The sequence below is a fragment of the Condylura cristata genome, unplaced genomic scaffold (assembly GCF_000260355.1).
Source record: "Condylura cristata isolate star-nosed mole 26May11 unplaced genomic scaffold, ConCri1.0 scaffold00009, whole genome shotgun sequence".
Classification (NCBI taxonomy): domain Eukaryota; kingdom Metazoa; phylum Chordata; class Mammalia; order Eulipotyphla; family Talpidae; genus Condylura; species Condylura cristata.
Genome location: NW_004567110.1, coordinates 28,898,452 through 28,925,553, shown reverse-complemented (window position 1 = coordinate 28,925,553; position 27,102 = coordinate 28,898,452). Strand labels below are relative to the sequence as shown.

The 27,102-nt window shown below is 41.4% G+C and overlaps 1 protein-coding gene across 1 annotated transcript in view; it reads left to right on the top strand.

Moving 5' to 3' along the window:
• The window catches only part of SDC2 (syndecan 2), a 115,359-nt gene extending 88,569 nt beyond the window's left edge, over positions 1-26,790 (top strand). The window contains exons 2-5 of the mRNA XM_004679709.2: positions 12,463-12,574; positions 18,950-19,083; positions 23,057-23,192; positions 24,389-26,790. Coding sequence (XP_004679766.1) covers positions 12,463-12,574; positions 18,950-19,083; positions 23,057-23,192; positions 24,389-24,552 — 546 coding nt within the window. The 3' untranslated portion in view covers positions 24,553-26,790. The remainder of the gene's footprint in view (positions 1-12,462; positions 12,575-18,949; positions 19,084-23,056; positions 23,193-24,388) is intronic.
• Positions 26,791-27,102: the final 312 nt, after the last annotated feature.

The following is a 27,102-nucleotide window of genomic DNA, read 5'->3' as shown; positions in this document are numbered from 1 at the left end:
ATTTAGAAAGAATTAAAGATCCTGGGGAATGTGAGGACTTTTGAAAAACAATATTAGGTTTAGCATCCTCAATTTTTAGTTAGTACTCAGGGGTGCTAAATTGCCACAGAGGCTTTTGGTTAAGCTTCAGCGAGCTCGTGGAATCAGCTAGCTAGTAAGCTGCTTTTATTACTGGATTTCCTTGAAGAAAAAACAGTTCCTTGAAATGGTTTTATATCTTTTTGACTCATGACTATTTGCTTTTCTTCATCTTCCACATTTTTAAAAAACAAAGTACTCTGTCTCTTGCCATGGTGCCTCGAGACGGGTGTTTGAATAGAGAATTTCAGATCCCCAGTGAGTCAGCCTCACGTGGGAACAAAACATAGCAATGATAGGCTCCATTCCAATTAAACCTCGAAAGCACTCAATATTATTTTTTTAATTGAGTATGTAATTTTACCATCTTGCAAATTCTCTCTTCTCCCTCACACTCCCCACCCTCGCACCATAAGAATAAGGGCACAGCTGGCCCGGGAGCAGTGACCTTTTGTTCACCGACATTTCATTATATCATGATGAGAAAAGAAATCCCAGGCAGTATTGGACGAAGGACATAAATTGAGGACGTGCTTTCATGATATGTCACCTCACTAAAGTCACGGTTTCCAAGAACCTATCCCTGACAAAATGAAGATTCGGTGTATGTGGTTCTATCAGCAGAATGTCAGCATGTTCTACATCTGTAAATTCTGATGGAGGCAGAGCAGGACAGTGGCAGAGCTGGACCTAAGGATTAGATTATCTTTTGGGCTTTTTAAGTCTGGCCACATGTCTGTTTGCACATTATCTTTGTTGGATAAAATATTACTATCCACAGGTCGCCTCTCTTTGTCTTATGGAAAGACTGTAAATGTTACCGTCAGACAAATTACACACAGCTCCAGCAGGAGCTTGTTCTGATGTGTTTGCGAAGAGATGGCACCTGCAATGAAACTCAACACACCTCATGTCAAAACCTCCCTTTGGGGGTGGGAATTCATTGTCCTGCCTCCAGTACAGGCAGAGGTAAGGGAGCCCTGGGCAGTGGGGACGGCGGGGTAGTGGGGGTGGGGGCAGCCTCCATTTCTTAGAAAATTTCATACAGGGCTGTGATGCATTTCCTAATAGACTGCTACCACTAAATCTTTCCTGGTTCTCTAGCAAAGAAATAATTTCTGTAAAAGCTGGTTGGCCCTCATTGCTTATTTTACCTCGGTAAAGGGTTTGGTCAAGAACAGTTTTGCCGTGTATGTTAGTTATATGTAGCACATTCCTCAAGTGTGAGCCTTTTTATAATGCTTGTCTACACACCCATCTACCTCCATGGTGCTTTCTTTAGATTTTTTTCATGTATATACACTCGTCTGTGTTAGGAACCATAAACTGTTGAATAATTATTAAATGTGTTGACATAGGTTCACTTGTAATGTTGATGTTTGGAATTGGGTCTTCGGCCTTGTGACCAGAACTTCTTGGTTATGTGTGTGTGTGTGCGCGCGCACACATATATAATATACACATATATGATCATATTATGTATATAATATTAATTAGGTAAGAGGTCATTCACAAGCCCACAAACTCTCACCAGCTAATTCTCTTCATGTTTTACTCCCCTTTTCATTAGGTAAGTACTGACACTTAACGCTATACTAAATGACATGAAACATTTAAGAGTTGAAATATTAGAAAATATCAAAACAGTATATGCTTTTTAAACTTAGTGTGTCATCTAAACATTTTCCTTATTCTGTGGTGTATGATTTTTAATGACTATGTAGAGAAAATTAATGTATCATGCATACTATTTAGGTTGTCTCAGTAATTTTGCTTAATGCATTAGTGAACACCCCGACTTTTCTCATTACAGTCTTTCCTTAGAATAATTCCTGAGTGCAGAAATATCCTGGTCAGACAGCATAACGATTTCCTACCTACTTAAAACCATTACCGTGATGTTTTCTGAAGGTTTTGTGTCAATTTCCGTTAGTTGGGTCTTTTTTTATTTTTTAAAGATTTATATATTTATGCGTACAGAAATGGGGTACAGGCCAGAGGTTCAGGGGCAGTGAGAGGATTCACCAGAGACAGAGTGGAGAGCAGGACAGATGGACGAAGTACACTGCTGAGGGGAGCAGTGGGCAAGACAGGAGAGGTCTGCTGTGCCATGTGGATCACCTCCGGGGCAGGGATTGAACTCTAAACGAAGCTGCCCCAGCTTCACAGTGCTGGGCTTTAACCTGCTGTGCCACCAGGGAGGGCCCTAGTTGTGTCTTGTAATGAGTCAATGCTTCTCATTACAGTCCAGTTTTAAAGTGCCCCATATTCCTTTCAGCAGTCACGCTGAGTGTGGCTGAGCCCTCAAAATGCAAGCTCAGGGGGCCTACTAGCCATAGACAGGAGCTCTGCTGAGCACTCAGCCCTCTGCATCAGCCATGGAGCTGCTAGGTGTGGCCTGCCCTCTGGACTCCCCCATGCTCCTGTCCCAGAGGTTTCGCTGTGGCATGCTGTCAGCCCCTGTAAAGGGTGGGGAATCTCTGTGGTTGTGCCTGGAGCCCAAGATTGTAGCAGTCGAAAAACCCTTAGCGTGAATTATTAAATCTAAACCAGAGCCTCTTGGCTTCCTGTGCTTGACTTGGAATCTGTTCCATTATGGTAGTTTTCACAAAACACTTCTGAATAAGAAATAAATTCCAAATCTCTTTTTCCCCCCCTCTCCTGCCAAACTCTACCAGGAAAAAGAATCTCGTTATTTCAGTTCGAATTTATTAATACTAACCTTTTCTAGCACATGGGACTTTTCAGGTTAGGCTCACACAGCTTCTATTTTTACTCTAGTCTAAACTGTGGTCATATGGATAGCAAAATAAATACTGGAATATTCTAGTTTCGGAGGGGGAAAGGCAGCATTGCTTATAATAACATGACTACAAACCTCTTGCTTCCCTCTGTTTGATATTCCAAAAAAGGAAGAAAGCCCAACTTGCGGCACATCTGTAAGTAATGAACTTTTCCCTGTGTGTCATGCATATTCAGTGGGACCTCACTCAGAGTCTGAGTCGCTTTCATATACATTGCTTCAGAGAGCCCTGTTTCTGTTGCTAACAAATTTAATTCAAGACAAAAGTTGCCTCTCTTCGCTTTACATTAGAAATCCTAACCCTTTTGTACAGACAGAAGAGTTATTGGGGTGTTCTGTTTCTCCACCACACTCTCAGTTGACTTTCCCCTTGTTGCTAAGGAGGAAAATGGTTTTTCCTTTAGTATTAGCAGCAAGCCAGTTTCAGGACAAGAATTTTTAAAGCATATTGATGGAAATTTAGAATTCCCATGTTTTAAACTTCGAACGTTACAATGGGACAGGAAGTGGAAATTCTCTCCAGGTGAACTATTTTGTTTTTACTTAGTTGTCTTTGGAAATTCTCTAGATTACAGAGTATAAAGTATGTCAAGAATTTGGGGATAAGGTGTAGATTTCTTTCTCTTCTGTTTATTTAGTTCAGGGCTCTTCATGAAGTGGTGGCTTTTGAAAACAAAGGGATTTGGCTCCCGGGAGTTTGAAGAGTAATGTGCCCATGATATGAGTGTTGGTAGATGATCGATGAGTGTGTGTGATCAGTGTTTGTTGTAAGCAAGTTCTGAAAGTGACTGGAACTAAGAGACAGGCATCTTGTTTCAAGATTTGTATGCCCAAGTGATACATCATTCTGTTCAATAAGCGCATAGACCTTTCTGGGTCATCATATCTGAAATGTAATTGTAAATTTACCCACCATACTCTGTGTATAGAGCCAGGCACTGTTCTGTAGACTCAGTAGAAAAAGTAATTGTGAAGCTCCAGCTTCACCAACATACATATGGCCAGGTGCCTTTTCTAAAAATGACACTGATTTTATTGCATGCATGCATATTTAGAGGGGCCAAGTCATCCTTTGGCAAGATTTTGTTGTTTTTGTCAACATCCTGATTATTGTACACAGAATTTTATTAAAGATTTTATTTCAGCTTTGTTGGCTAGGAAATATAACTGTGTGGAACCACATTAAGTTTGTCTTTCAAACAAAGGAAAGTTTCTACTGTTCAGGACACACAGTACTATTTAGTAAATGCTTCTCAGCCTCTTGAGTCTTTCTAAAGACTAATGTTGCACATTCTCAGTGGTTGAGAGTTTCTTCTTAGTTCACTTTTACCTTTGTGTCTGTCTCCTCGTTCTTTTAAAAGAGACTGGATATAAGAACACTGACTTAGTTTTCCCAGATGTTCAGTAACCAGGTAACTGTCTTAAGACGTTGGGCTATGTCTGCTCACCAGATGGCTCTACAGTTTGGGTTCAGCCTTTTTGGAAAATGTGACTTCTTTCTAGAGTGCCTTTACCGTAAGTTGGCTCTCAGAGCTCCATCCTAGTCCTGGTAGGACTGCAGAAAATACCAGACCTGGTCCTGATTCTTGAGCCTCTTCTAGGAAGTCACTGAAGGTTGGGAATAAGATTCCCACCCTGTATGAGAAATCCTATGGGAAAATCCCGCATGAGTGGTAACTTCCAAATGAGCAGCTCAGGGCTTGAAGGATCGCTAATAGATACTTAGGAATTCTCTCATCTGTTTTGGTTAATCTCAAAAGGTGCATGAAACCAGTCGGATTTTACCATTACCGTTGTTGCCTATGATTTTACTTCCAATTAATTTTCTTTATTTGGCATTTTTATGAGCAGTCATCTTTTTGCCTCCTATTGCGTACCCAAATGTAATTCTACCTTCAAAACGTGATTTTTCTTTTTAGAATTGGGTTTCTTTTCTCCCCCACCACCCCCCTTTTTTGGAATTTATTTATTTACATATAGTTTATATCATTGTTCAGTTTTGTACAATGTGTGCTTTCTTCTCTTGGGTGTAGTCCCCGTAGAATTCCCACCAGTAATTCCCCGTGCACCATCACCATAGTCCCTGTGCTCTTCCCACCCCTGTTTTGATCCCTTTCCCTCTTCCTCCCCTGCAGAATGTCTCTGACTTATAGTTGCCTGTTTATTTCGCTTTTTTATTATTTTTTTTTCTTGATCCTTTATCTGGTTGCCCTATATTCCTCCTATAGCTGAGGCCACCGGGTATTTTTCTTTTTCCTTCTGGCTTATTTCACTGGGCATAATCAAAACACAATAATTTCAGTTCATTCCCCCTTTAGGAAAGGTATGCCAAATGTTTCTTTTTTTAAGATTTGTTTACTTATACATACAGAACTGGGGTACAGGCCAGAGGTGCAGGGGTGGCGAGAGGATTCACCAGAGACAGAGTGGGGAGCAGAACAGACAGAGCAGTGAAGTACACTGCTGAGAGGAGCAGTGGGCGGGCCAGGAGAGGTCTGGATCACCAGTTTATCACCTCCAGGGCTGGGGATCAAACTCACAATGTAGCTAAGGGGCTGCTGCCAGCTTGCAGTGCTGGCCCTTAACCCTTGCACTACTAGGGAGGGTCATGCCAAAATATTTCTTAAAGTAAAAGACTTTGGCTTTCTTTCATGAATTGAGGACTAGTATAGATATTTGAAGCAATTCTGAGCTAAAGATCTTTCTTAAGAATTTTCTTAAGAACTTAAGTAGAGCATTTTAGAATTCTTTCTCATGTGTGGCCTCACTTTTACCCTTAGCAGGTGTATTGTATACAGGACAGTAGACAGGACACAGTTCGGTCATAGTTCTTTACTAACCTTTAAAATAAGTGCCTGGCCCTCCCTGGTGGCGCAGCGGGTTAAAGCACAGCACTGGGAATCTAAAGCCGCTTCCGCATGAGTTCGATTCCCGCCTGCCCCGGAGGTGACCACATGGTGTGGCAGATCTCTCCTGACCCACCCGCTGCTCCCCTCAGCAGTGTACTTCGTCGATCTGCCTGTTCTGTTCCCCACTCTGTCTCTGGTGAAGCCTCTCACCGCCCCTGAGCCTCTGGCCTGTACCCCAGTTCTGTATGCACAAATAAATAAATCTTTAAAAAAAAAAAATAAGTGCCTACAAATACAACGGTATTTGCTTATAAACCTGTATAACCCAGTACTGACTCACATACTGCAGGACAACAGTGCCCCTTCTCCTTCTTTGGCTCAGGAGGGACACCTAAGAGGTAGGAAGGCAGCACTAAAGTGAATGACTGGCCACTGACACACAGGTTCGAGGTGTCCTCCATTGTGGGAGAGGGGCTTCCAGGATATCACTCAGTAAAGAAATTGGGGACTTTAAACTCAAACTCTGCATTTTTCCTCTCTGTGATGCTAACAATGCTACTTCTGAAAGATGTTAAATAAATATTCTGGTAGCTGAATTTCTACAACCAGTGTTCAAAAGTGTTGGATCAAGCAGAGTTCAACCTGACTCTTTATTGGAGTTCTTCTTGGGCTTTTATTATGATTATGTGTGAATCATAAGCGAAGGGAGGGAGAGGTAGGCACAGCATGACCAGCACTCATGGAGCACAAGCTTTGAAATACAGACTTGGACGCGAATCCTGCTCCCCACTTCTCTGTGTTCTCAGGCAAAGCTCAGTTCCTCAGCCTGCTCACAGTAGAGATTGTTGAGATGATTAAATGTGCAGTGCTTATAAAACACTTAGCACAAAATGCCTGGCACATAATAAACACTTAACAGTTAGTGACAGCTAATCCTTTGAACCTAGGTTGAAGGCTCTGATATCTTCATGTATTTTACAACACGACAGAAAACCCAGAATTAGGTGATGAGAGCTTTGGACTCCAGTTTCCCCGCCAAGCATACTGGATGATATTAAGCTACTTTGCAACTGTGGTGTTTTCTTTCTTCACTTTTGAAATACATAGGTGATGTTGATGCCTATCACATCCAGTCAAAGACCTAAGATGATACCTAAGCCAGAATTGGCAAGTTCATCTCAAGATGAACTTGAGATGATAATTATATCATCTCTGAACAACTGTGTGGGAGAAAATTTTAAGTATTATTTCATTTACAGTTTGTGTTAACTAGTCATCAAGTAGTTTGTTAAGTCACCTCTGGAAAGATAAGCTAGTTACAGCCACTTTGGCTCTTTGTAATCACCATGAGGGTCAATGTACATTGGGTCTAAATCAGGACAAGGGTGTGTCTCTATCCTAAAACTAAGGCATCATCTAGGTATGTGTTTTTGTGATGTGATATGAAAGGTAATATCAGGTCACTAGAGGTGATATTATTTATTTTTATCTCCAAATGTTAACCTTCTGGTGTGTGTATGGAGGGGAGGGGTTGCGTATCCATAGATAGCTAGATTTTCTACTTTTTGACTTTGTTATTAACTCAGCTTTAAACCACACAGTGAATTTAATACTCACTGCTTTGAACTTTAATTATCTTGACCATTGTTTATAGGTTGCACTTGTTTAGGGCACTTAGAGGACATTTATCTTGCAGATAAGGCAGTGTGTCTTTCAGGGAGGACTTCGGATTTCTAAGTACAGATTGCACACCAGCAGTTTGAAATATGGTGTTTGTTCAATATAGGTTTTACCAGCACAAGAAAAATCCAACAACTTCAGTTGCTCTTTTACAAGTTTTTCTTTGCCAAGAATGTGAACAGACTTGTGATATTTCTTTTTAAAACCTAGATTGATGTCGTTGATAGTCTTTTACAAAATGGATCAACATTTTCTCTGAATAATTTTATTGCAACAGTACGTTTGGGCTGAATTATTTCATCAGATACTAATTTCCATCATCCTCCAGTATGTAAGGTCTCAATCACCATTGCCTTCCTCCATCTTCTAGCCATAAAGGTGTTTGTTTACTCTGAAAATTTTGATAGAAAGGAAAATGGTGTCGCCAAGTTCCGTGGGGGGAGTTCTTGTCATGGAGCTTAGGGGTTCGATAGAGGAAGTGGCAGCTACTGGCACTGGAAATCCATGTGAGCCTTGATATAGTAAAAGAACTTTCCATGTTCTGTTTTTATTTCATCCTATAGGTCACAGGGAACCAGTAAGAGGTTTTCAGCAGGGAAGTGACATGGTCAAGTTCACACTTGAAAACAGTCTTTCTGTTAGGATGGATTCATAGACAAAGATTTGACCAGTGCCAAGTAAGGTGGTCTTAACAGTGGTGTGCCCCAGGCTGCTGCTGCCGCTGTAGTTTGGAGCTACAGAAGAAGAGAGGGGTTAGGCAGCAAATGCTATACTTTGTGGGGATGCAAAACCAAGTCAACTGCATTGTGCTCTGGGAAGAACTGCCAACTTAGTGCTTCAGTTTCCATAACTGGACATGGCATGAAGAAGAAACCACTCTTTTTTTTGGAAATAACACTGGCTTATAACATCACATAGGTTTCAAAACAAACAGGTCAACTAAACAAACCAAAAAATAACCATTTGGACTCTTAAGACCAGTTGGTGGCTACTGAATGGGGTGGGGGAAGAGACATATTTTGGAACGAAAGAGACAATTTAAATGGTGAAGGATAGAATTGGACTTTTAGTGGTGAATTTTTTAAAGAGATTTATTTATGCATACAGAACTGGGGTACAGGACAGAGGTGCAGGGGCAGTGAGCGGATTCCCCAGAGACAGAGTAGAGAGCAGAACATGTTGATTGCCAAAGTACACTGCTGAGGGGAGCAGTGGGCAGGTCAGGAGAGGTCTGCCACGCCGTGTGGGTCACCTCCCTGGCTGGGAATTGAACTCATGCTGAAGTGTCTTTAGTTTCTTAGTGCTGTGCTTTAACCTGCTGTGCCACTATGGAGGGCCCTTAGTGGTGAATTTGATGTCATATATACACGTTGATTTTTATGACGCATACCTGAAACATATAGACTGTTACTTCACTAAAGTTTAAAAAATCATACATGTCAACATCTGTATATACTACTTCCTGCTGCTCTCCAAAAATCTCGTTTCCATGTTCACCATACAGTTGACCTCTTGTGCCTAACTTACCCATACTCTTAACTTCCTTTCTGGTAACCAGTATTTTGTTTCTAGTTTAGCTTTGTTTTGGTCATCATTTTTTTTTTTTTTTTTTTTTTGTCTTCTGTACATGAATGAAATCACGCAGTGTTTGTCTTTCTTTATCCGACTTACAGAATTTGTTTCTCTTGGTCTGCAAGATTTTCCTCTTCTCAGTACCTGGTTGCCTTCCACAGCTTCCCTTTGCTCTCTTGTATTCAAATCTTGCATCAGCCAAGGGGGGAAAGGTCTGAAAGATCAGCTTTGTTTTTCTTCCAGCTTGTACTCTGAGCGCTGTTAGCCAAGAGCTTTGGCTCTTCCTCACAGAAATGGTCAGTCCCAAATTAAACAACCTCCTTGTGAAATCCTGCATCAGACTGCAGTGCACACTTCTGACTAGAACTTGTGCCTTCCCTCTTAGGTACCGTATTCCTAGTGGCGTGTGTGAGTATGTGTGTGTGTGTGTGTTTGTGTATGTGTCCAGGGGCAGGAGGGAAGTAGAGAGTTCCTTCTGCTCCAGGGCAGTCCAAGTTTGGCTAGGTATAAGAGCACTCATCTCAAGTCTCCGTTTTTCTAGCTTTCAAGAGACACACATCTTGTCCCAAGGGAATATTGGTGCCTAATTCATTTCCTTCTCCAGGCGTGTTAACTGCGAAAATCCTGAGTGTGGAGTTTTTGCAAAGGAATTTGTGTTTGGAAAGGTATCTTTGTTTAATAGAAAGACAAAGGAGGTATTCTTCGAGCATTATCTGTTATGGAATGAAAAGGGTCATGATCGTTATTGAATGAGACTCTGGCAGGTAACCCCTCCATGTGTGCCTGGTCCACCTGATATCGGAGTGGAGATGACTTTTAGTTGATGTCAAAACTACTTGCACCATACTAGAGGATGGAGAGCAAATATTTTTAGCTGCCCTGGAGGACAATATACATCCCATCAGGCCCGGAGCCACCATGGACTCTCCTACATACCCCAAACGGCAGAGGGCAAGCCAGTGTCTCCAAATTTGCCCTGACCTCCACCCCAAGTTTTTAGAGTAATTCAAGCCTGACAATTGCCTCAGAAGGGGCCAGCTGTCCTGGGAGGTTGCTTGTCAGGCTGCCTGTGTTAATTGTCAGGAGGCCAGAATATTCTGGGAGATGTCTCTTGGCCCATCTGCCCATTAGTGTGACGGATATGTCAGTCTGGACAACTGAGTCACCTAATGAATAGAAACTCAATTTGCACATAAGAATTAAATATCTCAGTGTTACCCATGTCACATCAAATTTCTTTGACAGAGCCAACTGGAAAATGGAAGGCATTCAATATTTTTAAAAAGCAAAGAGTTTTCTCATAGTACAAAGGGAGTCTTGTACTGTTTTTAAGACTCTAGATCACTTGAGTGTAGATGCACTACCTGCTGGCTGGGAAGGTGATCTCCCAGGTTTAAATCGGGGAACTTTAAATGTAGGCATCCTGGAGGTCCTGTGACGTGTGCTAACTCTGAAACCTGAGTCAAGGCCAGTTTGTTTTAGGTAACCTTAATGGACAAATATTTATCTGCATGCTCACGTACTTAGAGAAGGCAGGGACCAAGCACACATAGATCACTGAGGACCTGCCTTCAGCAAGATATTCGTGCTGGAATCATTAAAAGTAACAGTCAAATGCTACGAAATCCACAATTGTAGTTCATAACTAAGGGACATAGAAGGCCCAGGGAAGTCAGAACCTGTTTTGGAGTTGATGGGATTCGAGAGAATGAGAGGACCTTCTTTTAACACCAGCAAGATTTGTATTCAAGACTTGAAAAAAGCAAATTGCTTTAAGATGGAGCTCAGGCAGCTCAAGCAGTGTGTACTGAGTACCTCCTCTTGGCCAAGCATTTGATTATGGGGAGTTGGGGTGAATGAAAGATGGATGAGTTATAGCCCTTGCCCTTAAAATAGCTACGAGTCTGATAGAGGTCAGTTAAGTGGATGGTGGAGCTGTGGAACGCGGGCTCCTGATACGGTTCACAGGCTTGGGAATTATGGCCTCAACCGGTAAGAGCCCTGGAAGCCTCAGATTGCAGAGTTAAGCTCTAACCATTCTTGCAGAAAAATTCCAGCACACTCTTGGCTCAGGGTGGTCATTCAATGCCTGCAAGCCTGCCCGCTGGAAAACCAACTCTTGAGGTTTCAGTTCTCAAAATGTGCTAGTGTGTTAGCTCAAACAAAGTGGGTTCCCATACTTTTCTGTCAGTTGGCACCGAAAGCTGGTGGAGACTATCGGCTCAGGTTTAAAATACTTTGGCCTCTGTAGCCAGCAGCTGAAACTTGAGAGAATAAAGTGGTACTGTTATGGAAGGCTGTCCTCCTAGGAAGGTTCCAGTCATAGTGATGGCTGAAACAAAGTTTTATTTTAAGAGGAACTCTAGTGAAAGCCAATTGAGGGAGGGAAGCATTTTTTTATAATTCCATTTCAGAACAAACATTCAATTTGATTTTTAAAAATAGGACGATAATGACTGTTGCCTGTTTTCAAACATAAATGTTGTTTAGAAGCTGACATTCTGCTTTATTTGTTTCTGGGCTTTCATGAGATACTGGTGGTAAAATACCAATTTACTAAAACCATTTTAAAAATTATACATCTACTCTGTCTCCAATTCCTGTGAGTTACTTTTTTGGCAGGATTAAATCCGCTTGAATTTTAATACTAAAACTCTGTTGAACAGCTAAGAAGCTGTGGAACTGGTATACTTAGCAAATGATCCTTCTTCATATTAAGCGTGTGATTTGCTGTTACCCAGTGCCAGTAATATAAAAAGAATGTGCTCTTGTGGGTTTATCTGCATTTGTCATTAAGGCCCTGCTAAGCCAGTGAGCCCTAGAAGCAGGCTCATGGTGGACTTTCACCCTTAGCAGATGAACCACGCAGGCCCAGCTGCACACAGGATGCCATGCTTGGCATCAGCGTGGATGTGGCTGTGGCTGAGGCTGAAGGCTCTGGACTCTCTGTGTGACTAGAGAGCTCTTGACTAGAATGATAAAGTTCTTTTTAGCCCATGCTAACATTTGGTGGACCATGATGGCTCCCTGGGTGATGATTTCGCCTAAACACCATAATACTTTTGTATCCATTCCCAAGAAAATCTTAAATGAGTCAAGTGTTTTGTATCTTTTTCTGGAAGGGAGACTCGTGGTGACTTTGCAATAAAGAGAATGCCTGAGATGGCTTATAACTAGCACTGGGACAATTGGAACTCAAAAGGTTTAGTGGAATGTAACAAAATACCCTCATGATAGGTACTTGAGCCTCTGAGTTGTCTTCTTTCTACTGGATTAGGCTGCATAGACTTCCCCTGGGGGGCATTCATCCATAGCCGGCCCCTGCAGTAAGTCAAATTGTCAGGGTGTCCTGAGGAAGGGTTGAGCCAGAAATGGAGGTTCAAAAGAATGAAGGAAAAAGAGGCAATGAAAACCTGAACAGTAAGATAAATCAACATGTTCTTACTCACTCACTCCTGAATTTTTCTATTTCTACTGCAGAGAGCAGAGCTGACATCTGATAAAGACATGTACCTCGACAACAGCTCCATTGAAGAAGCTTCAGGAGTGTATCCTATTGATGATGACGACTATGCTTCTGCGTCTGGCTCAGGTAAGGCAGCTACTCCCACGCTTGCATCCTCCATGCTTTCTTGTCAGGTGTGCGTGTGCACACACTCATGCTGTGTGGAACTTCAAGGAGACTGACAGGATGCACAGTGGCTCAAAGCATGCTCTTCAGCGTCTAAGTGTCTGGGTGCAAATTCTAGCTCTCCTCCATGTAAGCTGTAAGCTTGTGGGAATGTATTTAACGTGGCTGAACCTTAGTTTCTTCATTATGAAACAGGGATGATAATAGTTCCTCCCACATGGGCTTGTTTTGAGGATTAAAGTGGTTGACGTATCTATAATTCTTGATGTTTGGTGCTTGGCTACTACAGTCAGTGTTCTGTCAACAGTAACTCTTAATTTATTGTTAAGGCTTCCAGAGTGATGTCATGGCAATCATGCTTAAAGAAATTACTAAACATGCATTTCATAAAACTGCCAGCTCTGTGGTAAAGATTGTAGGTGAGATCCAGAAGAGTTCTACTTTCTTGTTAATAGTGTGTTGCTCAAAATTTGGAGTGTAAATGTAGCAGCTGAGTAAAAGGATGGTACAGTGATAGCAACTCTCGTTGAGATAACAGTGTATCTGTTATCTCAGAAACACTGTATAGCAAATCTCCCCAACCCTAGTGACTGAAGACCACAGTCATTTACTCATTAGCTCACTGTACTGGTGTTTGGCAGATTCACTAGGCTAGCAAGCTCCCTCACAAGTCAGTGGTTAGCTGCAGAGTGGGATGCAGTTTTGCTGCTGTGCAGAGCACTCTCATGTCTCTGGGGCCACTGGGCAGACTTGGCTCTGGCCACACCACTTCTCTGATTCACCAACCATTTGTTCCCAAGGAGGAGGCAGTGATCTCAGAGAAGCAAGAAGCATCTCGCAGAGTTTCTTGAAACCTAGGCTAGAACTGGCACAGCATCACTGCTACCAAATTTTATCAGCCAAAGCAAGCCATGTAGCCATCCCAGAGTTGTTCTCTTCATGGGAGGAGCTGCAAAGCCACATTGTAGAGGATGAAGCTACAAGGAGAGAATGAAGTGTTTTGGCCATTTTTGCAATCTGTTCTACCTGGTAAATGTTTCACCTGCACTGGGAATCGCCCCAAGAAGAAAGAGGAAGAGAGTATGCTCTTTGTACATGACTAGTGGTCAGGTCAGGAATTTGTGGTCAGCAAATGCTAGGAAAGTTTTATCAAGATCTTCCTTGCTTATAATGTTCATTGTAGGTTCTACAGATGGTCAGTGTTCATGCTGAATATAGATGTCTGACAATCAGGTTGGTCTGGGCTCCAGAATGACCTAGAAAAATTAAATCATATCTTTTGTGGCAATCTCACAAACAAACAAAAAACAGTGTTTTAAGCTGGAAAACAGCAAGTCAGAGAAAGACAAGAGAGGTGTTGCCTGACCTAGTAACAGCAAGCTTACAGTGCAATCCTAATGTAAAAATACCCCTGGTTATTCTGGGAGAGTGATACATATCACACACGCAGAATGAGTGAGAAAAGAGTTGTTCTCCATAGCCTACGACTCTATTAATATCTCTCACTCATGGCACCTCTTTTTTTATCACCTCAAAAGTGCTTCGTAACTGTCATCTTCAGAATGTCCCAGGATATAATAAATGTGAATATTATTTTGGTTCCCCTTACAGATCTTCGACGCTAAGAGATGTTAGAGATTTGTAGGGATTTGTTACCCCAGTCATCTAGCTGATTTCTAACAAAATTGTTAAGTTGAATAGAAAGCAAACTGGTACAGAGTCCCAGCCCTCTGCCACCTCACATGCTCCAATCCAGATGAAAGGGATTTGCGGTGGGCCACTTGCAATCCTGAACCCCCTAATGGGATAGGTGGAGCTAATGCTTAAATATGAGCCCTGATTGCTTTTGCCTTGGCTCTAGCCTGGGGCAGCTCATTATACCAAAGAAGTGGAAGAACATCATTCTGGACTTTGGAACTTGTACTGTACCAGGCATGTTGATTTTCAGCTTAAAGGTAGTAGAAGTTATAAGTAAGCTGGATAAAGCATTTACTGTGTGTCAGTCACCTTTCCTATCCTTATAACATTTCTATTAGGGCAGATTCTGTTATTTCCGTTTTTATGTGAGAAAACCTGGGGCATCCCTTCAGTCTTTCATAGGTATTCATGGTGGACCAGCTCCAGAGATGAGAAAGACCTGGCCCCTGTCCTCAAGGAATCAAGAGTCTGATGAGGGAAACATAGAAATGACAAAAAAAAAAAAAGTTTAACATGTCATGGGTGCTATGACATAGGGAGGTACTGTGCAACAGAAATTCAAGAGATAAGTAAAAATTTTTGGTGAAAGTGGCAGATTGAACACACATACTTTCCAGTGACCAACTTAACCAGCATTCAAGAAATTTGGGCAGAAACTCACAAGGACAAAGCAGTGAGGAGACAAAAGCCACTGGGAAGCAGATGGTCAAGTAGTAAAAGAGCTGGCAAATGTGAGAAACTGAGTTAGTTGGAAGTGGGGGAGCCAGAAAGCAACCCTGTGAAGATAGCAGAGGCCCTCAGGGCCCAGGAATCGGTGTCACTAGGTCACAGGACCGTGGTACCAAATTCAGAGCAATTGATTGAAAGTCTGTTTAAGAAGCGAGTAGATCTGATTCCTTCCCACAGTCATGTGGCAAAGAGACTCACACTCTCAATCATAGAAGCAAACTGGATGATTATTATTTGGATTTAAAGCAGAGCATCTTTGGGCTAGGGGTATAGAAACCATATGGATGTTAGAACATATTCTTAGATTAAGAGTTGTTATTTAATGCTGAGTTATCCCTAGTTGTCTTCTCCCAATCAGTTCCCAGAACACTGAGTCTGACGTTTGTCTTCTCCGGGGAACCAGACAAACTCAAAGGAAGCAACTCAAAGATCCTGGCATTGGGAGCTCTCCATAGCTCCAAACAAAACACGCAGCACTTTCTTCTCAGATGATGGCCACACTTCACAAGTTTCCTATATGCCCAGAGCTTTTTATCAGCTTCTCAGCATTACCTTCTTACATATTCAAAGGTTGCCTATTTATGGAAAAATACCCAGTTTTGGAAGAGGACAGAAACTCACAGGGATAGGAAAACATACTAAATGTGGAGAGATAGGAAAATGCTTTCTTTAGTGGTGAAACAAGAACACATTATAAAAAAGGAACATTTTGAGAGTACACAAGAGTCCTCAAAAATTAGAATTATCCTATCAGACATGAAAACTATAGAAGATGGGAAGATACAGAAGGGATACTCATTGATTCATCAGCTTCACCCCCAAAGACATGAACATGGCTTTCTCTGACAGTAGAATAATTTTTCTTCCTTTGTGTATTTCTGTATCCAATTTTTTTTGTGAAATATATTTTTTTAAAAAGTATTCATTTTATATGTAGAAGAAAATGTCATTTAAAATAAAAGAGAAAAGAGCCAGTGAGTAATGGAAACATAAAGAAACACTTGCACGATTGAGAGCTTCAGAGAGTGGATGCCACTGATTCAGGGTGAGATCGCCCAAGTAGGGGCTTCCCACCTGGAGATGGGCTCATAGCTCTGGGCACCTGGGCCTCTGATGTCTCAGGTAGAGAGTGCAGGGAGAGCTAGAGACGCATCTGTCTCTTACTCAAGAAGTACTAGCTATGGCCTCTGGCCAGCACATCCCTGCTTTGCTGTTCGACATTGGTACCTATTGTGAACCAAGATGGTCTTACAAACCTTAACTGTTAAAAGTGTCTATTCCTCATGGAACTTTTATTTTTTTTTTTTTTGTAAGAAAATAACTTGTTATAGGAACAAATCACGTAGTTCATAGTAAAACTTTGATGGAAAGTCAGCAGGCTGATAGGAAAAAGAATGTATTTCTGGGACTGTCATTATTGATGATTTAATTTCATACCACACTTATGTACACATAATGTTGTCAATTTTTACCTCTGAGAGTTGGCTAGTCTTAGGCTTATTTTACAGATGAAGGAACTAAGATTCAAGCATTTTTTTCTCCAAGATCATTGAGTAATACTGGGTTTGTTGTTGCTTTGTTTAATGTCAAGTCCTGTATTTATTCCAGTTTACCTTCTTCTGTGTAGGATGAGTATACACACTGCTGTGAAAGGAGACAGTTAATCTATTAAAACATGAACCATAGTCAGAGCTGTTACACTGTTTCCAGTATGTCACCTCTTAACTTTCCAAACTGCTTATTACATTAACATGAATCTGTGAGGAATTTGAAACTAGTCATGCTTTGTTCCTGTCTCAGAAATAGGTTGGTTTGAGTTAGAGTTTGAAAGCATTCAGATTGTTACAAATTTGACAAATGATTGACTTCAAAATTTTGTATTTGAATGTCACAAATGCTCAAATGCTATTTTGGAAAAAAGCAAAAAAAAAAAAAAAAAAAAAAGGTGCCCAGATGGCAGTTGGTGGTGAGTCATGCTCTGAACCAGTACTGGATCTGAGCCTGTGCATGCTTGAGACTGTCAGGCACTCAGTCAGCAGAACAGATGCAATCCCTTAGCCTTATGGAGCTTCCAGTCTAGTCTAGGGGGGACACAGACTTCAATCAGCAGTTACACAAATAAATGCATCCTTATAAAATGGTGATTCATGCGATTTGGGTAAGAAAGGTGGTGCTAAAAATTCACTTTGGGGCCCTTCCTGGTGGCGCAGCGGGTTAAAGCACAGCAATAAGAAGCTAAAGCCATTTCAGCATGAGTTCCATCCGCACCCCAGGGGGTGGCCCACATGGTGCAGCAGACCTCTTCTGACCCGCATGCTGCTCCCCTCAACAGTGTACTTCATCACTTGGCCCTTTCTACTCCCCACTCTGTTTCTGCTGAATCCTCTCACTGCCCCTGCACCTCTGGCCTGTACCCCAGTTCCATATGCATAAATAAGTAAATCTTTAAAAATAAATCACTTTGGAAGATGCTGCCATAATTTTCAAGGGAGACCTTCAGTGACCTTTGAACTTAGGTCTGGAGGTAAATTGGGAATTAGGGCTTCTGGCAGAAGATCCAGGGACCCCAGCTGGAGTCCAGGGGACAGTAAGATAGTGAGGCTTGAGGAGCTGGAAATATAGGCCTGTACCTGACCCCTCAAGACTGACCTGAGTGGTTTGCATTATCTCAGGAGCAGGTGAGTACCATTGTAATAGTTTTAAATAGGAGGAGGATGGGTTCACAGCCAATTTGTGGACAGCAGACTAATGGGAGCATTAGGAAGAAGGCACAGGTGTGGTTCATAGAAAGAGTACAGGGGCTTGGATGAGGGTGGTGGCCTGGAACTGTAGTAGCTGTTAAGGGTGCAGAAATCAAAGGGCCACATCAGTGGAACTGGGTGATAAATTTGATGTAGCAGTAAAGAAAAGTAGTCAGAGTGGTGGCTTATGGGAATGGAGAGTTACAAGGCAACAGAGGGACAAGACCAGGTTCTTAGGGGAAAGGAGGGCAGCCATAGGTTCTGCTTTGGACATGTTAGGGTGTAGAATGCCTCAGCTCACTCAAAATGAAATGTCAAGTAGGCCATAGGTCTGAGTTTCAGAGAAGTGGTATGGTTAATGATAGCAACTTCCATTGTATTTGTGTTTAGGTGGTTTTTGAAGCCATGAACATGGGTGAGGGAGAAAGAGTAGAATCAGAAGACACCTGTGGCCTAACCTTAATATATTTGGTATTTTGTGTCCAGGCAGAAGAGAATGAGCCTGCAAAGGAGACTTAGAAGTATCGAGAGAGGTGCGGGGAAAACTAGGCCGTCAGTCATAGAAGTGCAAAGAGCTCATCAGTAAGCAGATTCAGTAGTTGGCTAGTGTCCAGTGAATTGAGTAGATGAAGACCATTCTGGAAATTGTCAATGAATATGGCAACATGGGGACATTGGTACCAATAGTGTGGTGATGGGGAAAATCTGAAGGAGGAAGTAGAGCAGAGTGTGCCTCACCATCTAGTGAGAAGAGGGCTGGTGAGACTCCAACACCACTAGAAAACACCTGGTAGAAAAGGGACAGTAGCTGCCATCAGGTAAGTGGTCAGCTGTAGGAGTGTCTTCCTTTTTTGTTTATTATCATGTTTTTAAAATGGAAAATGGAGCGTGTTGCAATGGAGAAGGAGAAATCTCACTGAGTAGAGCCGGAATAGACCAGGGATACTCAGGGATGTCCAGGAAAATAATATAGAAAACTTGCCTAGCGTCCCACATCCCACATTCAAAACCACTTCTTCAGTGCAGTGAAATTACCGGAAGGTTTGTGTTGAGTTTCTGAGCAGGCATTTTGAAAGAACTTGCTGTTTCTCTGTCAGTCTCTTGTTGTCTGGTAACACAGAAATCTGTCGTGATTCATGGCTCAGCTTGTTGTTGTTCCTCCTTCTAGGAGCTGATGAGGACATAGAAAGTCCCGAGCTAACAACATCTCGACCACTTCCAAAGATACCGTTCACCAGTGCTGCTCCGAAAGTGGAAACTACAGCACCGAAGACACAGAACAAAATACCTGCTCAGACAAAGGTGGGTGTGGGTTTTTTTTTTTTTTTTTTTTTTTTTGCTTTGCATGATCAGGTTATTATAAACGCTCTTATTGAAGATGTACAGAATGGGCCTTTTCAGAGATACCATTTTAAATTATGTTTAGACAAATGGTCTTTCATGGTATGATTGTAAATGGCTTTTCCATTTGTGATTGTTTTGACATTTACTCGTTCCTTTTTTGTTGTTGACTAGACTGTGTTTTTGACTAGCTTTAGATTCACAACAAAATTGAAGAGATGTCCCATACATCTTCTGGCCCTATACATGTATAGTCTGCCCCACTATCAACATCTGTACCGAGTGGCACATGGGTACCACCCATGAACCTACGTTGGCATCTCCTCACCCAAAGCCATAGATTACTTTAGGTTCACAATTGGTCTGATGCTGTCTTTGGGTTCTGAAAAATGTGTAATAACTTTAGCCATCATTATAGTATCACTGGCCTAGAAGTCCTCTGTGCCCTGCCTATTTATGTCTCCTGTTCCTCAGTGCCTGATCTTTTTACTCTCTTCATAATTTTGGCTTTTCTAGAATGTCACATTGTTAGTAGCTTGTAGAATGTAGCCTGTGCAGATTGGTTTCTTTCACTGCGTAATATGCATTTAAGAATCCTCCTTCTCATGCCTTGATATAGCTCATTCTACCTACTAGTTTTATCACCCAGGCTAGTTCACTGAATATTTCTTACAGGAAATCACAGCCCAGTTAAGGGGGCAGCTTAGTTGACTTATGCCAAGAAAGTTTGTTTTCATTTTATGAAGAAATTGGAGTTGAAGCCACGGTGCACTTTATACATGCTGAAGGCCATGAAATAAAGAGATTCCAAGTACTAGTCTCAGTAAGGTATTTCTGAGAATCTCCTCAGGCTCTCCAAGACAGAGACCTCTTTTAATGATAATGATGAGTCTGGATACAATCTCTCTATGTTCATTTTGAGGGCAGACTTTTTAAGAAAGGTTTTTGACCTTAGAATAGAGCAAAGCTAGTAGCTAATGAAAACTCTGAGCCCTGAGATTTTGGCCTTATTAGCATTATGTTGCAATTAATTGACCACCCCCTACTAGGTAAGCTGTTTAAGTTTGAAAATAGGTATTAAAATCTGAAGAAAGCCTACATTTCAAATCCAGGATCCGATCAAGTTTGTTAGCTTCCCTGAGCCCATTCCTCATGGGTCACTGAAAAGATTAAGTGTGAATTCATGTACTATGACACCTGAGACCCAGGAAGCATTCTGGAAGCCTTCATTGAAGCCATCGAGACCAAGCCAGTTTGCCAAGTGAGCATGTGTAATAACGGCAGTGGCAGACTTTGCCAGGGACAGCCCAAGAGTAGCCTGCTGCTTATGGACTTGGAAACACAAGTGTCTCCTCTTGGAGCACACCCATCTGTTGGTGAGAAATGGCACACTACCAAGCTTTAGCAGCAGATAGGATGTGGAAGGCTGTGCCTTGAAGGTAGTAACACCACTTCTCTGGAGCAAGAAGCACCCCCTGCAGGCAGGAACATGTACAACTATCCCACCTTTACTACTGCATCCTCTTGCTCTCTCTCTCTCTCTCTCTCTCTCTCTCTCTCTCTCTCTCTCTCTTTTTTTAATAAAGATTTACTTTTTATGCGTACAGAACTGGAGTCAGAGGTGCAAGGGCAGTGAGAGGATTCACCAGAGACAGAGTGGGGAGCAGAACAGGCAGTGGATGAAGTACATTGCTGAGGGGAGCAGCGGGCGGGTCAGGAGAGGTCTGCAGCTCTGTGTGGTCATCTCCCTGGCTGGGGATACAACTCATGCTGAAGTAGCTGCGGCAGCTTCATAGTTCTGCACTTTAACCCATTGCACCACCAGGGAGGGCCACATCCTCCTGCTCTTGCTCCCCTGCTAGCCACCTTCTCCTCTTTCCTCCATTCTCCTAATGCATGTGAACAGAGTGGTGAGTAACAAGGCAGGTGTGTGTCTGCAGCCCTGGGTCACACAGGTCCACCCTTTCAGACTGGAAGGTGCCTTGAAGAATTAGAACAGTCAGTGACCAGTGTACACTAACATCACAGGTCAGGTCTGAAAGAAGCCATGAGAAGTTCTGTGAGCAACAAGGCACACAGGTCTGGCATAAGCTGGCTCCCTGCATGCCAAGTGCTCCACAAATTACTGAACTGCTCCGCAAATCTTAGTCAGATGAATGAATGAATGAAAGAAAGGCGGGGGGGGGGGGTGAAAAGTGGCAGGTGCAGCTGATGGGTGACTGACCACTACCATCTGTGGCAGACTGTTGGACTTTGGCTGTTGAAAGGGACATTGGATCTGCCACATTTGCATTTGGCCACTTCTCATAACTGATTCTCATGTCGTCAGTGACTAGCAGAACTCACTCCTGGAGACAAGAAACTCAGTTTTGGCTTTCAAAACCTAATTTGACATAGAGTTCTGGTCAACTGATAGCAATGGATTGAAAATTGATGTAGGCTTTTAAAAATTGACTTTACGGAAGTAATTATGTTAGCTCCAGATAAAGAAGATAAATGTTTGGTAGATGGGCTCAATAAGGATCCCAAGACACTGTAATATATTGATATTCCTGGTATCTTTATATGTTCAATGTCATAAAAAAATTCATCCACTCATGAGCAATTTGTGGAGTGCTGCTCCTAATGTGTCAAATGCTGTCCTTGGGAACAGATGATGATGCTATTGATAGTGAATAATTTAAAAAAATAATGACAGTTAAATTTTCTATTTTGTAGTTATTCGGCACAGCTAAATTAAGCATGCCCAGTAGGATGCCAGCAAGTAGACTTTGCTGTTGATCAGGTCTCTCAGAGGCACTTATGCCAGTCTTAAAAGTATTCTACCTTGTTTGTTGTGAATTTATGTGGCACACACACACACACACACACACAAAAGTTACTTGTCCAAACAGAGCATTGCTCATAGTCTTTTACTTGCATTCCAGTTCAGTGGTCTCCAAACAGCTCAACATGGAGGTGACAGATCTTTAATTGACTTCAGTGGAGTGGCTAGAAAGTAGAGATCTCAGGAATTGTCAGCTAATATCACCTAAGCATGTCATTCAAAATATTATGCACTCCCAAACTAGTACAACCACCATGGAAAACTGTTTGGAGGTTCCAAACATGGAACCTCCTAAACTGCTAAACATGGAGCTTCCGTGTGATCCAGCAATCCCACTCCTAGGAATCTACTCAGAAGACACAAAAACACAGATTCAAATAGATACCTGCACCCCCGTGTTTATTGCTGCTTTATCTACAATTGGAAAGATACAGAAACAACCCAAATGCCCAAAAGTGGATGACTGGATTAAAAAGAGATGGTACATATACACAATGGAATATTACTCAGCAACCAAAAAAATAAATAAACACATGTCTTTTGTAGCAACACGGATGTAGCTGGAAAAGATCACACTTAGTGAAATAAACCAGAAAGAAAAGGAAAAATACCAGATGGTTTCACTCATAGCAGGAGTATAACAGACCAGGCGAGAAAATAATACTAATAATGAACAGCTATATACCAGGGACATTTTATGGGGTGGAGTGGGGAATGGGATCAAAAACAGTGGTGGGGAGGGAAATGCACTGGACTACGGTGATGGCACATGGGTGATTGGTGATGGGAAGCCCACAGGGATTACAACTGAGATGGGAAAATGCACAAAATGATGTAAAAGTAAACAATTACATTATTTAAAAAAAATTATTATGCACTCCCTCATTAGTCCTCTTGCCTAGATGGGCGATGGGTGTTATACAAGACCATGTGCTCCATGGGTCCTCCATAGGACATACCCATCGATGTGGACACCACACATTGATGATCCCCGTGACCTCCCAAATTCACCAGTGAAGAAAACCAACTTTGGTATATGTACATATGTATTATTTCCTGGCAGTACGTTGTTTTTAACCTTTGTAATACTTCCTTTCTCCTCTTCAGTCACCTGAAGAAATTGATAAAGAGAAAGTCTCCCTCTCTGATTCTGAACAGAAATCGGACACATCTGAAGAGAATAAAATTGTGTATACTGAGAAGCATTCAGACAACCTGTTTAAACGAACAGAAGTGCTGGCAGGTGGGTAGCTGGTGGGGGTCAGGTAGGAGAGGCCTCCCTCCAATAGGCCTCTGTTTGCCTTAACAATATTCTGAGGTCTGGGCCCAGCTTGATATTGAACGAAGGCTTGAATGTGTCATTTCAGACAGAGGCAAAGGTGTAGACAAAAGTTTTTATTTTCTGTCAGGCCCCTGTCAAATGGCTTGCCATTTTGGGGTGGAGAGGGGTATTATCACAAGGACAACTGAGGTGTCCTTCACAAGGACAACTGAGTGGGGTGGTGGGTGGCGGAGGTACAAATCTATCAGTCTTGCGTGAGGTTATCCCTCATTTCTAGTTAAACTTTAAAGAAGGAAAAGCTCCCCAGGGAGAAGGGCATTTGACACAAATAATACACCATGGTGTGAAGATTGTCTCTAATTGTAGTTTGTCTGATGAAAGAATTAACATTTGATTTTAAAGGGGAAAACTTGCAAGATTTTTTTTAAAAGATTTATGCATAGAACTGGGGTGTAAGCCAGAGGTGCAGGTGTGTGAGAAGGGGGGATGTGAGAGGATTCATCAGAGACAGAGTGGGGCGGAAAGCAGGCAGATTTAATGAAATTCACTGCTGAGGAGAGCAGGGAGCCAGACAGAAGAAGTCTGCTGCGCCATGTGGGTCAGCTCCCTGGCTGGGGATAGAACTCAGACCATATGGTGAAAGCATGGCAGCGTTCAGACTCAATCCCTGTGCCACCAGGGAGGCCCAAGACTTGCAAGATTTTAAGAACATGTAAGCCTTGAAAGGATCGTTCCAAATCTAAAACTGAGAAAGAAATTTGCATGCTTTCTTAATATTTACTCTGACAAAAGTTAAGTCAGTCATAGCATGTTTTGTGTTTTCTTTTTAAAAAAGCAATTAGGAGATTAGACCATGAAGTGTGAGTACTGAAAAAAACTAGAGAATTTTAAAATAAGGAATTATTTGCGGTCAAGGCCAGATTTTCCTTAGTGAGATTTTGGGGGGCTATTATTCATACTAATCAAAGAAAGTATTATACCTTCCTGAGAAATGACAGATTTGCATAATTACCTGGTTGCTTCATGAATCCAGTTTTTATATTTTCTTGGGTTTCAAATTAAGCCTTTTATAAACGTGCAAATGGATTGGGCTTGACAAAGCTAATTTCTGCACCCCTGGAATCTCTTAAAAGTAATCTTCCTTTGGTGTGTTTCAGCTGTCATTGCTGGCGGAGTTATCGGCTTTCTCTTTGCAATTTTCCTTATCCTGCTGCTGGTGTATCGCATGAGGAAGAAGGATGAAGGAAGCTATGACCTGGGAGAACGCAAACCGTCCAGCGCTGCTTATCAGAAGGCACCTACTAAGGAGTTTTATGCGTGAAACTCCCATTTAGTGTCTCTATTTATGAGATCACTGAACTTTAAGAAAAAAAAAATAAAGCTTTTGCATAGATTAACGAAGATCTTTGTTTTTTTTTTTGTTTTTTTCATTAAAGAGCCATTCCGGCACTTTAATGATAAAACCCCATTGTATTTAAAACTTTTCATGTATTTCTTTAGAACAACATAAAATTTAAAAACTTAACATCTGCAGTGTTCTGTGAATAGCAGTGGCAAAATATTATGTTATGAAAATCCTCAATGTTTATGGAATCGGTTTAAGCTTTTATGCGCAAATACAAAAGGATTGTTTTTATTCAGTGGTTCCAAGAGGGAAGATGTTTCATTTGTGTTAGCATGTCTCAGATTGACCTTACAAAGTTGGTCTTCCTTTGTTAATTTATCTGTTTCCCCCCCCTCTCTTCTGCAACACCTTTTGTCCCCTTAAAAACAAAACAAAACAAAATTCTATGCCTTTTGTAGCTGTTACAGTGCAATTTGTCTCTGGATAATTCAGATAATGGTAATTTAGTGTATATGTGATTTTCAAATATGTAAACTTTAACCTCCACTTTGTATAAATTTTTAAGTGTCAGACTGTCCATTTTACACTCGCTTTGTTTTCATTACCTGTAGCTTCAGACAGATTTGCAATAGCAAGTTAATGTGTAAAATTGGATTATTACCACAAAACTGTTTAGTCATATCTATCTAATCAGATCTTCTTTTGGGAGGATTTGATTTGAGTTACTGACAAGCCTCAGCAAACCCAAAGATGCTTAACAGTATTTTGAGAAGTTGCTGCAGATTCTTTTGGCCACTGTATTTGTTAATTTCTTGTAATTTGAAGGTACGAGTATGGATTTAAGGAAAAAATTGGTTTTTGTTCTTAAAAATGCAATTTTAAGTTGTAAACGTCTTTTTAAGCCTTTGAAGTGCCTATGATTCTATGTAACTTGTCGCAGACTGGTGTTAATGAGTATATATAACAGTTTAAAAAGTTGGTATTTTATAAGCACAGACAATTCTAATGGTAACTTTTGTAGTCTTACGAATAGACATAAATTGTAATTTGGGAACATAAAAACTACTGAATAAATCATGTGGCCTAATATTGAAAATGTCACTGTTATAAATTCTATGCATTTCGATCAAATGTACATCTCCCCTTTACTAACAGCCGTCTGCTTTCAAAGATGATGTGGGTTTGATTTCTGTGTGTTCCAGAGTATCCGTAAATCCAAACCAAAGAGCTCATTGATGAGGCTGTTTATTACCAGATTCGCTTCTGAATTGGCCAGAGTAAATCTGAATGTATCGCCTTGTGTGTGTTCTGTTACAGATATTGGAAGGCTGCCAGGGAATTGTGAAGCTTGCAACCTTTATGGGATAGCTGATGGCAGTATTGAGATGGATGCCTGTTTTTGCAAATAACTTACAGGACTATAAATTCCAAAGAACTGAAGAGCACTCTTCCGGTAGTTAAGGCTTAGGCCTAGAGATTGATTTACCTTTGAAATGGTGCTCCAAATATCTCCTGAAGCTTAACAGAAGAACAAATAGATGGAATCCCTTACTTAGTTTACATCGTAGTTCACACACAGGCAGGAAGGCTCTGTACATTAAAAGGAGGGCCTCAATTGCTTTGGATGGAAGTTGCTGGAAAGCGATGGAAGTATGAGAGTGCCCTACCTGGGTACTTCTAAAGGAACATTTCCTTCTTCTATTTTTGTCGTTAATTTTGCTTTACACTGTGAGCCACCAGAGTAGGAAAAGACAGCAAAACAGCAGCGACCTTTCCAACATACAATTTACTTTTTAAATAAAGTGTGAATACTTCATTTAGAGAACATCCCCTGGATTTGCCACAGAACTCATTAAGAAAAAGAAAAAAGTTTAAACAGCACTCAGAACAGTGTTTACTTAAATTCTTAATGGCCTTAATTCTCAAATTCTTGTTCCATCACTGGCAGAATCCATCTATTTTGGAGTGACTTAAGGGAAGTGCTGGCATCTTCCAAAGCTAAACAGCACCCCATCAGTTAACGGAGGTTAAGAATGGAGTGGGTGTTCCTCTAGCTGTGCAATGCATAGTGAAATTCAGCTCGTAGGATAACAACTGCTTGGAATATCCATGCCAGGAAAAGAACATTTCTGGCAAATATTTTGTCACTGCTGTAAAGCAAAATATTTGTTAAAGTGCCAAAATAAAGTCTGTCGTGCTGAAAGTGAAAAATTGTATAGACTGACATCTAGTTTTCTTCAACTCTGTTTTCTGCTTAGTTTTTCATTTTCTTTTTACAGATGCAGTAAATAGTACTATTTAAAAAGGTATTGACTGATTACCAAATTCAGGAAAGTTTGGGGAAAATAAAAATACTAAAGCCAATGTAAAAAAAAATACCTATTTCCTTACCCACATGTAAATGATTTCCTTTGTGTGAATATGGCCTTCTGTTTGAAAGTCTTGCATATTCAAACTGCCCCACTTTTCAGGACTTAGGAGGACTGGAATGGGTTCATGTTTTTTAAGTTTCGGCTACAAGTATGT